Here is a 14,946-nt window from a genome sequence, read left to right as displayed (position 1 = left end):
CACGACACTTAGAACATTTCTAAAAATAGTATTATTTGCACAGCACTGATAACTTTCTAAAAATAGTATTATTTGCACAGCACTGATAACTTTCTAAAAATAGTATTATTTGCACAGCATTGACAACTTTTCTAAAAATAGTATTATTTGCACCGTACACTATAAACAAAAGTTGAACGCAATTCGTAATATCTGTTGTTGGTTAGAGAAGAATCTTATCAAAAAAACGTAGCAGGTGACCTTTGGTAGTTGACAACTTAAATCCACAGTTACGCCTACTTAGTCCACTTCAATGTTGTACACAGTTTTCAAGGAGGTTGTTCGTCGCCCTATAATTTTATTTCCTGTTGTACTAGTGAACAGGTCGAATGATCGTAGAATCTGGTCAGGCATATTGCAGGTCACGAGTTGTCCAGCGTCAAGAAATGTTAGTTCCATTTTATAGCTACAGGTATAAACAGGTTAGCACTTTTACACAGCTTGCCATTAGGACTAAGGGTGGGACGCCACACCGTCATCTTCTTTTGTTAGTGACGTAAGCTAGGACGCTTGTTCATTGGACCAACTCTACTCATGTACCGCCTGCTAATAAACGATCGTGACATCTGATCATGCGCACTCACTGATGTCGGAAGCCTCATTATTGGCAAGATGCAAGGTTGTGATATGGCTGTCCGGTCGATCATGCTATTAAAATATACTGATAAACATATTATATTTGCCTGTGGCGTATAAAACGTTGAGTCCGTATCTCACCCGCCCATTCTATTGGCAAGATTTACAGCTGCTTTCCCGACGGCTGCTTGAGTTGGGAGAGAACTGATAAGGAGAAGTAGGCCTGCTATCGAGGTAAGATTAGACTCTCTCTATCTCGCTAGATTTATTACGAATGCAACTTCTCCTATCTATCTTAGAGCACTTGCTGAGCCGTCTTGTGGGTTTCTTGTTTGGGAAGGGAAGCTGCCAAACACTGATTAGCACCCCCAGCCTGGGGAGAAACTTGGTGGCATTGATTAGCGCTTCCTCATTAGAAATTACTTCAAGCACGACAAATAAACAGCTTATCACTCCTGGGTAGGAGGGCTTTGCTCTCCTGACGGCTCAGTCAGCCAAGAAAAATATTTCTTTTCCTTTCACGCCTGATAACACGCGAAATTCACTTCTCGCTGTTGATACTGCACAGTAATTTAACGACCAAATTTCATTTTATTCTTTTCTTTTCCGTCCATTCGAAACGCTTGACTTTGAAGGTGATTGCTTGGTTTCTTCAGTAGCAACTCGGGATTCCGGCTGTTTGTTGGTTTAAGTCTGGTTGGATCTCTTTACGAACAGATTGGTGCCATGGTCTCCATTTCTTAGTAAATTCTGTACTGAAATATTAGGTGCGGATGAAATGAGCAAGCCGCGTTGTCTTAATCTTTAGTCTTGAGCGACTATTTGCCTGATACTGCTAACAGTTTATTCAGTGCTCTGAGTCGAGCTAATAAAACATCCTTTCGTAAATGTACAGTTCTCCGCTGTTAAAACTGTACACTTTAGGCGCAGCCTTACAGCAGTTTGGATGATTTCTTTCTTGTTTTGCTGATCATACTGAAAATGTACTCAATACTACCCAATTGTTTGCCCCTCTTTGGCCAGGTTTTAGCCCGTAAGGCGGCATCTACGCGCGGAACGACTACTTGGCTTGCTGTACGCGGACTTCCTGCAGGCAAGCAAAGTTACACCTCAAGGTAAGTGACGGAGGATAATAGTAACACGCTGTACTAAAGGAAGGCGTAGCTGCTTTGATCATACCGAATATGAACTGAGCTTATACCGCAACTTATACCGCACTTAAACTAAATTTAGTCTATACTTTGAAAGCGCAACGGTACATCTAGAATCATGTGTGTTGATAGTGAAACTACACAACTAGGGTAATATGAATTTATAATTGATAGTTTGCCACTGAAAAGCGCTCGGGTTATAGGGTATCGTATCTTTGTGTTAAATTGATTTCTTGAACCTACGAATTTTTTTCAACATCATGAACTACTAGTGGAATGATACACTTAGGATAACGTATGTCCATACTATGATACTGAAGCGATAAACGTGGGATAATCGGTGGACGATCCCGGAGTGGAACACCTGACATGACGCGTGTTTATATTTTTATACCTCAAATCAACGTTTACCTACTACGATTTTCCGAATCACAATTGTAAGTAACCAAAGCTAAACTAACGTTATGACTTCAAAATGCTCCTGGTAGCAATTACTTTTACAAAGACTGTGGAAAAAAACATTGAACCGCAGTCACTAAATGAATATCAATGAACATCATACACGAAAACAGATCCGGTAAAAGGGTAAATTTCTAGTACTGGGATATAAACTGTTATATCTTGTAACAGGTTAAGATAGAAGGTCGGAACAAAATGGGAAATATAAAGGGTAATGTTTAGAAAAATTCGAAAATATGTATGTATGGCATGAAAAGCTTAGATTACTTGAACGTTACGGATATTACTTGTGACATGATTAGTTAAGGTTGCTAGAATATACAGAAATATATTTGTGACGTGATAAGTTTAGATTGCTAGAAATACGGAGATATATTTATGGCATGATTAATTTAGATTCCTAGAATATACGGATTTATTCTTGTAACATGATTAGTTAAGATTGCTTAAATATACATATATATATATATATATAATGTTATATATATATATATATATGTATATGACATTATAAATTAAGATTGTTATAATGGCTGTTGTCAAAAGTCTGCTATTATAAATAGTGTTTCAATCACTTTTGTATCTGTCAAACCCCAGCCGCCCCGAAGAGTCATGGTATTTTACGAAAAGCTTCGTCGGCAATGGTTAAGAGACTTTTATGCACTCTTCTTTACTTTCACCCAGAAGTTCTTATTAGTAGATGTGAAGATATCTATGTGACATGATAAATCTATGGTGCCAGATTATAAGAACATCTATGTTTACCCCGAAAATTAGCAAAGGGTGTTTGGTTAATTATTCAATCAAACCGCTGCTTTTACATTCTTTGACTGGTTTAAAGAATTACATTCCATTGTTAACATTGTTTAAAATACAACAGGCCCATTACAGCTATCTTCAACAAGATCGACAACGCAATAATATTAAAGCAATATATATATATATATATATATATTCACTCTTTGGCAAATAAACATAATAACTTTAAAGTGGTTTGGCGTTTAAGACTTGTTTTTGCTTTGTTTAAGACAATTAACGACACTAAATTTTTCAAATTTTTAAACCATATTCTCACCTACTGTTTTCTTAATACAGAGCTACACAATGTATTATCTGCACTTTGTACAGTACGAGGAATCGAACCCCGGATTTTAGCGTTTAAGCCTTTAAACTAACCACTGACCCATCGGAAGACGCCGCACTTTGCCTATCATGACGAGGGGTATGACTCGTTGGTCTTTCTGAATGGTACTGGTGCTCTAAGTTAATTCATATTCCTTTGCTTTTTTAATGTCACTAAGAAAAAGACATATACCTATCCTAGAAATTATAAGTCCATGAGCTGAATACGTATTTGAGATCTGAGTGTAGGAATATTTTGCGTCGGAAAAGGACTGTTACATACCCTTCCCAAAATTTATAAATTTTTGGTAGTTTAACAATATCTACGAAACGTCAATACAGAGCTTCGACAAATGTCATTCCATGGCAACCTTATATTGTTTGTTTTTGTCACGTGATTTGCTGATTTGCATATTCGAATTCGTTTTAATATAACGTATTCAACACCGTGTAATATTGGTAATATTTCTCTTTCTATATACATATTTCATATGTTATCTCTCAAAAAAATATTCTTTCATTTTGATTCTTCTTGCCTCTGAACCTGTTATATTCTAGACGTTGTTGATGTTGATATGTAGATTATAGTTCTAGTTCATATCTCAGAATTGAACCTGGAATCTCTCACATGCCACGCAAGTGGTTTACAGTCAGAACTAAATGGTTTATTTCCTTACACTGCTAATGTATGGTACTTTTTAACAGCTCAGTTTTCACTGTCTACGACTTTGAGGTCAGTATCTCAGTATATTTGTCTTCTCTACGTGTGGAATTACTGTATTCTAGACGCTGTTAACCTACGATAGGTAGGTCTTTACTATATTTCAGTCATACTGATCTATGGTCACAGTATATCATAAGAACTTATGATTAAAAGTAAGGAAGAAAGTAATAATATGTCAACCACTCTATATGCGCGTTGTCAGTTCCATTAGTGGTCTTTTTGGATGTGTCTGTACTATTATATCAGACCTATATTTCAGATATTGTTGACATACAATTTGTGGGTTAATATATTCGTGATTGAATACTGTTACACTACAGTCAGACACGATATGTATCTTTGCATAAAATCATTTTAACATATTACAGAAAGAGTATGAAGTAAAGTAAGAGCACGTGCTAAACTTATCTTCTTGAGATTGAATGAACGGTTGAGTAAGGTTAAACTTTTAGATTGTAATATAGCAGCGTGATCTTGGGAAGTAAATGAAGCTTCTAAGTTCTGTAAAAACATATCAGGAAAAAGTTCGAAAAAGCTATGTCAAGTCTTTCGTACCTCTATATTTTTCACGTTGTTTGATAGCTGCAGAAACTTGGTATGACATTTAGACTTTCTACTCGACTCACGTAGAAAGCTGATCTTTAAATGTTCCGAGTAAGATTTTATATTTTTACCATAATTTTATCTGTAAGCTCTTACACCTGTTCTATATTTAGCAAACTATTTTATGGAACTTATGGCATGTTTTCAACCCGAATGGGACATAGTGCGATACATGGGCTAAGCGGCTAGATAAAAACTACGAGGTTCAGACATAACTGTCCTTGGATTTGAACTACTAACAAGAGAGAGAATAGCATTTTGTCAACTTCACTCACCACCTACACGCCCACTCTTAACTGAATAGCATGATTTAAAGTCATTTATATAACGCGCTTACAGCTGAAAGTGCGAAGTATGTCAGTAGCATATACCAGGCTCGAATCTTGGATCTTCCGATCTGCAGCGCGACAAGACACGGCACGTTAGCCATGCAGTGTAAGCCACACTCGACCTGTTCTGTCATACAAAGTAGTCAGAAGCGTAGGTTGTTCATAGGAGCCTTTGATTAATGAATTAATTCTTTTGTAACTTACTCGACTGCTTGTGGCGTCTAACTATGTATTAAACATTATTCGACTCCACACCTTAGAATTCTAAACAGTTGGTAATAAAGTGCAATTTACCAAAACCTATACATTATCTTGTGATGCTATAGGAACTTTATACAATGTTAAGTATCTAGCAGTTATCTCGCTATAACAAGGAGAGATTCCCAGATGGCCACTTAGTGGAAATGGCACGCGAACTATAGAGCAGGATCAGGAGTGGGTGACAGAGATGAGCCTGTGGATGCGGCCATCGCAAGACTTCCATCTGTCGGGGTGGTGACTATGTTTCTGCGGTTCAACGCCCGCTTGACAGTCGACACAGAAGGAGACACGCGTGAGAAGAGTTATAGCTGACGTTTCCATGGCGATGAGGCAGCCATCTTACTAGATGCCACTTGGGCTGATCCTACTACATGCTGAGCTTACATAATGTTGACAATCGTAACTAAAATTTCACATTTAGCAGCACTAACTTTTCAAAACTTGCCGAACAACACAATTCACGTATTTTCAAAAAGGTGACTCATAAAGCACACCACCCGTGTTATACACAGTTCTACCATCCACTAGTCCACTTACTTAAGGTGCACATGATAAACCGTATTTTATGGAAGTCCCTCTACCCAAATCACTAAACTATTTAATGTATTGACTGCTGAATGTAAGCTATGTTTTATTAACATATACTTGTGAATGTTTTCTCTCAAGTCCATAGTTTATTATTTAAAGGGGGAGTGGGGATTAAAACATATTTCTATCAAATAGATTATGCATATTTTCGGAGTTTCCTTATTGAAACTAACAAATTATTCCTCCGTTTATTTATTTATTACCCAATATAAAGTTCAAGTAAAAAAATAGAATAATTGTTAACACTCACAGTGGATAAACTAAGCAAATTTAATGCTTTTATTTGTGTAATTGGATATTACCAGATGTTGATCTTTTTTTTTCTGTACGTGAACAGCCAAAGTTATTTTTGATCATCCTGATTTAAAGATTATTCCAACAAATGTTTTCATATACTTTTTAAATTCAATTCTACGAATCATGGCAATTAAATGTTTCCAATTGCCAAAGAAAACAAACCTTGGTGATAACATTTAAGTGAACAGTAAACCGCGAGATGTTAGTGTTAGTACATTATTATACTTAATTCATGTTTCAATCTACCAAAAGTCAGCTTTGTTCTGGAAACAGTAAACCGCGGTTTATTCTTATTAATATATTTACATACTTAATTCACGTGACACTCCACTAAAAGTCAGCTTTGTTTTCAAATACTTGAAGTTTATAACTTTCTGTTTCCTGAAGCTCTAAGACTTGAAAGCGGTTACCATTGCCAAATAACTCTCAGACTTTTCAGACGAGTCTTAAGAGATACTTTTTACGACTAATTTCAAAATTTAAAAAAGCAAAATGATTCATTTGATAGCTAATTATAATAGAATTTTTCCAAAAATCGTTTTATAAACAATCGCATATTAATGCATTTAACAATTGCATTTTCTATGTTTGTAACCCCCCTTTTGAAAAATAAGCAGAACCAGACTTGTGTTAGAAGCAGCATGCAGTACATATCTTAGTCACACAGACGTACGGGTTTGTAATTCTGTTTGGAAAATAGGCAGAACCAGACTTTACGTTAGAAGCAGTATCTTTATATCTTTATCACACAGTTACATAAATAAACAAGAGCGATACTATCAGGGTACAGTTCGGGGATCAGGACACGATGTTTGGTTTGAAGATGTAATGTTATACTAAAACCGTTGAGTGGCCTTTAACAAGTACAAGTGTGTCTCTTTGTGATCCCTCTCCCTAGTAGATCCACATGGGTCATCTGCTGATCATAAACAAGTCAACCTAACCCATTCTGGTCCGTGGTTATTCGCTAAATAACATCATATTTCAAACGTGCACATACGCCCTCTCCATTATTGTAAACGTTGTATACGTAGAAACGTGGCCAACATCCACTTCCCGCTCTTTATTCGTGCATGTGAATAATAATCGAGGATTGAAGCTGTAAACCAAAAATTGTGCACTTTCGTCTCGTACTAGAAAGAATACTGACATAATCAATACAAGTGGTTCAGGATAAAATATTCATAGGAATTACTATTGCAAGGTGTACTATTTGTTGATCTGTTTCAGTTCTCATTTGGATGTTCTTGTCTGAATCTGAAAAGGATTGTCCCACCATGGGACAGCGGTAAGTCTACAGAATTACCACGCTAAAATCAGGGGTTTAATTCCCCTCGGTTGACAGAGCAGATAACCCCATGTGGCTTTACTAGGAAATAAACCCACACATACACAGCTAAAAGTTTATTAAAGCCGTCAACGACTTCCGTTTAAAAACACTACATATTACACGTTTTGACGCACTTCGACTTCGTCTTCAGGAGAAATTGTCTTGTAAATCACTCCTGAAAACTAAATAGAAGTGCGTCGAAACATGTAATAAGTGGAAGCCATTGGCGGCTTCCACAAACTTTTAACTGTATGAATACAAAACGTTGCCTTTTAATTAGTTATTCGATAATTATTCGTCTTTTCAGGTGATTATCAACATACATTATTATCAATGTAAGATCAGACTGTTAGCTTTACACACACGCACGCACACACACACACACACATATATATATATATATATAATTTATAAGGATGTTACACTGTCCTGTGAAGTTAGAAATTTTGAAAGCCAAAACTAACATTTTTAAGCTATGCACATATATGGGTTCGAAACCAACTTTCAAATTTTTCACTTCTTCTGAAAAAGCTAGTTATATTTTTTGAGAACTTTGCGACAGCTCCAACCAAAGTCTATTTCTCAACAACTTCTAATGAGAAGGCTGGTTCTAAGCAGCCTCTTTTGCACAGTTTCTTATAAAAGTTGGATTCATTCACTTATTTGGGCTTCTCTTGAATTTCTAAAATACGAGATGAACTTGCAGACGATTCGTTCTTGGATTGCAATATCGTTCTACAATTTTAATCATTTAAAACTCACTTACATGAAAGTCTATCAGTAGATATATGCGTCATACATTAACGTGGGATTGGATTTAAATTAACATTAAAATAGGTATGTGGCTTACTTTCTTAGTTTTGGAAATAGGATCCAAACACCACAGAATAACAGAACCGGAGCGTGTTTTCAGAAACTTCAAAAATAATCTGTAATATCCAGTTTAAGAGGAATTTGCTGCAGATTTAAGATTACCATTATCAAATGTGTACTCAAGTGTTTGAGTATTTGCGACAAACATAAAACAGGCAGTGGTGAAACTTGATTCGTTAGAAAAATATAATTTTCTGTAAACACGTTTTATTTATTTTATTAGACTATTACAAAAAAAAACAACGATTAACCACATTTCAATTAGTTTAAGTGAATTTTTGCTAAAATAATTCGTATAGTAGTGGACATTTTCCGTGTTGTATAATTTATACGTATTTTAAAGCCTTCAGAAACTTTATTACAGTATTTGCCCGAACATAACGCGCACTTTTTTCCTCCAAATACCTTCTGAAAAATTGACTGCGCATTATATTCGTGCACGTTCACTTTTGATAGGTATCTTACTAGAAACTACCACCGAAAATCATTAAAGCATCATTAAATATTTCAAAAATGTTTCATATCCAATCCAATGGATGGGACGGATGATGACATGCTCTCGGAATCAGAAGAAGATGAAGCAAACGTTCAAGAAAGCAAATCTGATGGTAGTGTCAGTTCTAGCGATGACGAAGATTTATGTGACGATGAATGATTAGCTTAGTGTTTTACCACGTATAAACGTTTTAATAAATGTTGTAAAATCGACACGTGAAAAAATGTCAAAGAAATATTTCCAAAATGGTGTAATACTTTGATAATTGTTTACTGTATTTATAAACAATTCAATACATTTTGTAAACTAATGTGTAAAAAAACAATTTTCTTCAATTTATCCTTTCCAAATTAAGTGCGCATTATATTCGGGCAAATACGACAAGTGAGTTGTAAAATCGAGTATGTGATACTTTAGAAGCCAATATTCAGATTCTAAAGAAATATTCTTAGCCAATATATTTAAACAAAAATTAACAAATTTTTGCATATTTTGATACAAGATTTAAAACATTAACTTTTAAATTTCGGTTTTCCTGCTGTATAAACATATTATGAAAATGGCACACAATAGTGTTTTAGTTCGCATAAAAGACAATAGATGGCAATATTGTACCAAATATGTTGGAGATTGATAAAACAAAAAACTAGATGATCAGGTGAGAAGTTGTGCACTGTTAGTGGAAAACAAAGATCCTAGTTCCAAAAATAATGTTTTCGTTCAAAAATAAATTTGCGAAAGCAAAAGCGAAAACATATTTATTAAACACAAATTACACAATTTTTGTCATCAATATTCTGTAAACAAACAAAAAACGTTTGCTTTATAATATAATTGATACTGTACTTGTGCCTTTGTTTTCTTATAGAATACTGTTGACGGAATGTGTGTAATTCCGAAACTATTAAAACTATTTTTGGGGGCTATTTTTTATTAGATATTAATTTTATATCTCTATTTTATTTAAAGTTTATATTTAATGAATAATTTGTGCTTATTTTTTTTTTTTTTTTTTAGTTTACCGTTTTCTCATTTGAAGTATTATTTTTGGAGAGAAGTTTAAACTTACAGTTTGATAACGTGTTTTAACCCTAAAATCGGGAGCCGCTCGTACTGAAACTAGTGCATGTTTTGGTCATCACAGTATCAGGCAAACGATAAAAAGCACTAGAAGTAGCCGCCCCACGATAGCTGTAAGTCTCACAGCTTGCAACTCTAAAATTCGGGTTTCGATATCCGCAATGAGCAGAATACAGATACCCAATTATGTAGCTTTGTGGTTAATAACAACCAATCTAATAAAGCATTAAAATTGCCGTTCAACGTTGATTTAGCATTAGAGCTTTCGAATAATGCAACACTTTGCTCATCGGTTCTTCTCTTACACCATTGTTCTTTTGCAAAGTTACCTCAGCCAAGGAAATTCATAAGCAATAGTTGAAGAAGATTTATTGCTGTTTCTACTTAATGCACTGTGTGTCCTAGATGTCATGAACATGGTGTTGAAAACCATTTTTACAGTACAAATCAATCTCAAAATGGAAAAGTCATGAACAAAAGAAGCTTTTTTTAGGAAAGACTTTTAATTAATATAAAAACTAAATTTTGGGAGTTTTATTGTATTTTTACAAACAAGAGATCGAACCCTAAATTCACGTATGAGAAACTAGTGTAGTGGATATTCTTTTGTTCAAAGCTCATACCAAAACATGGCAATTTATGTACGAACCACTAACAGTTTTAGGATTTAACATACCAGAAATTCCATTTAAAAAGGAGAATTATATATAAATATAACATGACCAACAAATAAAAAAGAAATCAGGTGAAAAACCACAAGTTTGTTTTGGCTATCAAAATCTTCTAACACCCCCTAACTTATTTATTTATTTGCCTGTGTGAGAATCCAATATATTGACTTATATTTCGCAACTGATAAATATTTGAACGTGTCCATATATACATCATTAAGACATTTTCATATGGACACTGAATGTATTATCCTGATACAAATATTTTTTTAATTGGAGATTGTACCTTGTATTTAAATAGGGACGTTTTTCTTTGTAGAATTAAGTTTTTAATTTTTTCTGCCTTTGGCAAAAGAACTGCGATGTTTATAGGTGTATCTTTAGTTTTAAGTACCTGACTAAGTTTACTTTCACCCGAAAGGAAATCCTTACATATCTGACTTCATAGTTTAAAAAAAAATGTGAAAATTTATCAGTATTCACGTTAATTATTTAAAGTTATTGAAACACCTTTTTGTGGGAATTAATTATTTTCTATGTATAACGTTTCGCATCTCTAGATAAGTGAAACATGATCACGTACACTAACGATGTCATAGCTTTTACCAGAAGAGCTGCTAAAATTCTACAATAATAATCAAAATTAATAGTATATAGTCTCATTTATCAGTAACAGGCAAACTACAAAAATCTTCTATGACCACACTGCCATTGGTCATCAGTTGGGTATCCTCAAATTATGCAAATATCCATTCACGTTAACTAAGAGTTTTTACAATCGTGAATTTCTGAAAGGGCACAGCTTACTTCAAATGATTGTAGATAGTCATACATCTCAGAAGTGTTCATGTAATTTTTGAACTATTATTTGACAAAACCGTGCTGTGTGTCCGCTTATAACTAGCGAACCGATGGACCTATTGTCACCGAACCTGGCACGTACCCTTAGACCTCCCCATCCCCGGGGAGTGACCTATGAAAATTGATGTTTGTATTTGGTCCCTTTGTGTCACTCTCAAGGGGTTCTATATCTTCCCCATGCGTTGAACGGGTACGTCAGCTAGTTTGTAATACCGGCACCAACAGAGAGGAAAGAAAAATGTTTCCCCTTAACAGCGGTTCGGGTGCGGGTTGGCTCTGAGATGGAAGTTTAGATTTTGGAGGGCTAGCAGGCTCGATTCCGTGCAATACCATGAAATGTTCCCTTCAAGTTGTGAGTGTGTTATAAGACTGACGGTTGCTGCCGACTGGCTGTCTTCTCTCTGGTCAGTTATTTAAAATAAGCGACGGTGGGAGATAGTCTTTAAAGCTTTGCCATTAATACCAAATACTAACAGCGGAACATGTAAAATAGGTTTAAATTAAATTTGCAAAACGATATACAAAGCCTTTTCTTCACCAAAGATTTGGAAGGATTTTAAAAAACGATTTTCTAATGAGAAAAAAACAAACCAAACTACGTTAACCTGTTTTTACAACCGGTTATCTCTTCAAAATGACAATTGTTCAAGCCCGAGGGGAATCCCCGATAAGAAAATGTTTAAACTAAACTCATTTGATTAAACACTGGATCATGCATATTCTCTTTCCTTTATTTTCGTTTTCCATGATTTATGTTCCTTCTGGAAAACTGAAAGCAACATCAATCTTCATTTATAGTTTGGGTAAAACCTGATTTGGAAAGCACATTAATGTCCAGAAATGAGGGGCTTTAATTTTCTGATTCTTATGGTGGTTTTTATTATCTTTGTGTTTGAGTTAAAGATGGGATCGAAACAGGTTTTGAGTTGGTTGTTTCCAAGTAGTGGGAGTCACCGTTTGTCAAAGAAATCAATTAAAGTTAACAAGAAGAAGCAAGTATAAAAAGTTTTAAAATGTTGTTTGCGCAGTTATGAATTTTATAATAAACATCTTCAGTGTTTGTTTGTTGTCGTTTTATTGATGCATGCTTAAGGTACGGTGTATCTATTATCCTGTTTACATATTTCTTTTTTATTACGTTAGATGATAAATATAAACTGGTTTTATAACTCGAATGTTTATTTGTTTGTTGTAAAGCACAAATCAACACACAGCAGGCTATCTTGCTGTGCCCACCATGAGAATCGAAACCCGAAGTTTAGCGTTATAAGCCTTCAGACTTACCGCTGAGCCACTGGAGGAAGGGGGGGGGGCACAAATCGAATGAAAAATAGACAACGATTTTGATATAAAGTTCGATCACCTTACAGACTTATCGACGAGTAAGCAACCTATGTGATTGGATTATTGTTATAGGTACGTGCTAGCTGTCGATAGCTTGTTAGTTCCAGCTAATGGTAAATAATTTAAAATTAGAAGTAGACACATAACCCCAAAAAGGGAGAGAGGCATTTACTATGCTAATTTATCAATACCAAGGTCAATGTAGCGTCTGTCTATACAAGAATCCTTGATGTTATACTAAATGAAATATAATTATGAAGTGCAGTATAGGTTTCGTTTACTTATACCCGCCAATATGGCACTGATCAAACGTATATACTCCAGAACAAATTAATATTTACTTTGTTGGTGCTATAGCTTACTGGTTTCAATAATTGGACGATTCAGCAGCTCTCTATCTATCTTCCACCTACAAACCTCATTCCCAGTAGAGTTTATTACTTGGCGGGCCAACAATTATGGCTGAATAATCCAATGGGAATCAGCCGGAACGTTTTTAATGTGTATGTGTGTATGTACATGAACTAACGTGTTTCATTTGTCTTTAGACGTCTGCAGGTTTAAATGTGATAGAAAATATTTAGTTTGTTTGTAAAGAAAATTAATATTATGTTTACTGAGATTATATACCAAATTATCTCTTGACAGTTTATATCTTGAATAATTTAAAATGCATCAATCGTGCCATCTCTGAAGTTGATTTTATAGAAATTTGGTGCTTGATTTCCAAGTTACTTTGAATATGGGGTTTAACTTATTTTCAAGGAGCTGCATAAAGACAACTGACACACACACAGCTGAAAAGTTAAGCCTTGCTAAGAAAAAGTTAAACGAAACTATGGTAAATCCGAATCCTAAACGTCGTCATACTTTTACAATTTTGGATTCGAAGTAAGATAAATAGATCTTGAGTTTAAGTTTTCAGATTCTTGAACACAGCAAATTTGATCTTTATACATTTGTTATTTAAAGCAGCAAACGATTCTAGAAATGTTGTCATCGAAAGCGTATGTAAGCACGAGATATTATGTAAATTGTTCAACAACGTCACCGATGAAAACCCTCAGTCAACTGACTGACGAGAGGCTCTTTATTTTAGAGATTTGGTCAGAAATTCAGAATAATGACACTTTACTAGTCAGAGGTGACAAACGAGCTGATTTTAAACTTCAAAAATATATCTTTATTAAAATTTAAAGTGTAAAGGTTATTTACGGAATAAAACAACAAATCAGCTGGAGAATAGAAAGGTTTCTGAAGCACAAAGCTTGGGAGTTGGCGGGAGAATCGTGAATCTACGACTTGGTCAGGCCACGACCGTATTGTACAGATTATACATCCGCATAGAACCGATACCGCTAATTCTGCGTCCCGCAGCATGGTCTGCCTCGGGAACTCGGCTCTCTAATTGTCTACTCTACATCCGCGCCAGCTAAGCTGTGGGGAGGAGGAGAGGGGGGGCTCGCTACCGGAGCTTGATGCATTTTAAGATCGCGGGTACTTTTACCCCTTTTTCACGTTGAAGCTCGTAAATGAAGCAACAAATTTTCTTTATCGCAAAGGAGAAAACAGTGGTGAAGCCACCTTACCATAAAAACCATTTGTCTGATATTCTAATTGGAACCGGACAAGAAACTGTCTGCACAGGTAAGGTGTTTCAGTGCTTATTATGTAAAACTCTAACGAAGCAGCCGCTACCTCACAAACTGTTGTGTTACGTTTCTTGACACTGGAGTGAAGATATGTTGTACCCATGAAGTCAAAACTAGGCAGGATTTGAAAAGCTAAATCTTTTAAAGCTACCGAACAATGGTGGGGTTAAAGTAAAAGCTACTTAACACACACCAGCTAAATAATGCCTTCCATAAGTGTGCCTACAGTTACTGTACATGTATTACACACTACATATCAGAATTGTATATTTGTCAATAGTCGTTTAGAATGCGCTAAACAAACTGGTGTTATCTGCTTATAGTTGATGTACATGTATTACACACTACATATCAGAATTGTATATTTGTCAATAGTCGTTTAGAATGCGCTAAACAAACTGGTGTTATCTGCTTATAGTTGATGTACATGTATTACACACTACATATTAGAATTGTATATTTGTCAATAGTCTTTTAGAATGCTCTAAAC

The 14,946-nt window shown here is 35.1% G+C and overlaps 1 protein-coding gene across 3 annotated transcripts in view; it reads left to right on the top strand.

Annotated features, from left to right (window-relative positions):
• The first annotated feature begins 1,581 nt into the window (after positions 1–1,581).
• The window catches only part of LOC106458478 (GATA-binding factor 2-like), a 178,958-nt gene continuing 165,593 nt past the window's right edge, over positions 1,582–14,946 (top strand). For all 3 annotated transcript variants that reach the window (XM_022384695.1, XM_013917998.2, XM_022384692.1), the window contains exon 1: positions 1,582–1,730. In XM_022384695.1, the coding sequence (XP_022240403.1) occupies positions 1,597–1,730 (134 nt within the window). In that variant the 5' untranslated portion in view covers positions 1,582–1,596. The remainder of the gene's footprint in view (positions 1,731–14,946) is intronic.

This window comes from Limulus polyphemus, unplaced genomic scaffold, assembly GCF_000517525.1.
Source record: "Limulus polyphemus unplaced genomic scaffold, Limulus_polyphemus-2.1.2 Scaffold469, whole genome shotgun sequence".
Classification (NCBI taxonomy): domain Eukaryota; kingdom Metazoa; phylum Arthropoda; class Merostomata; order Xiphosura; family Limulidae; genus Limulus; species Limulus polyphemus.
The sequence above is the reverse complement of the archived record's forward strand: the minus strand, read 5'-3'. Positions and strand labels throughout refer to the sequence as shown.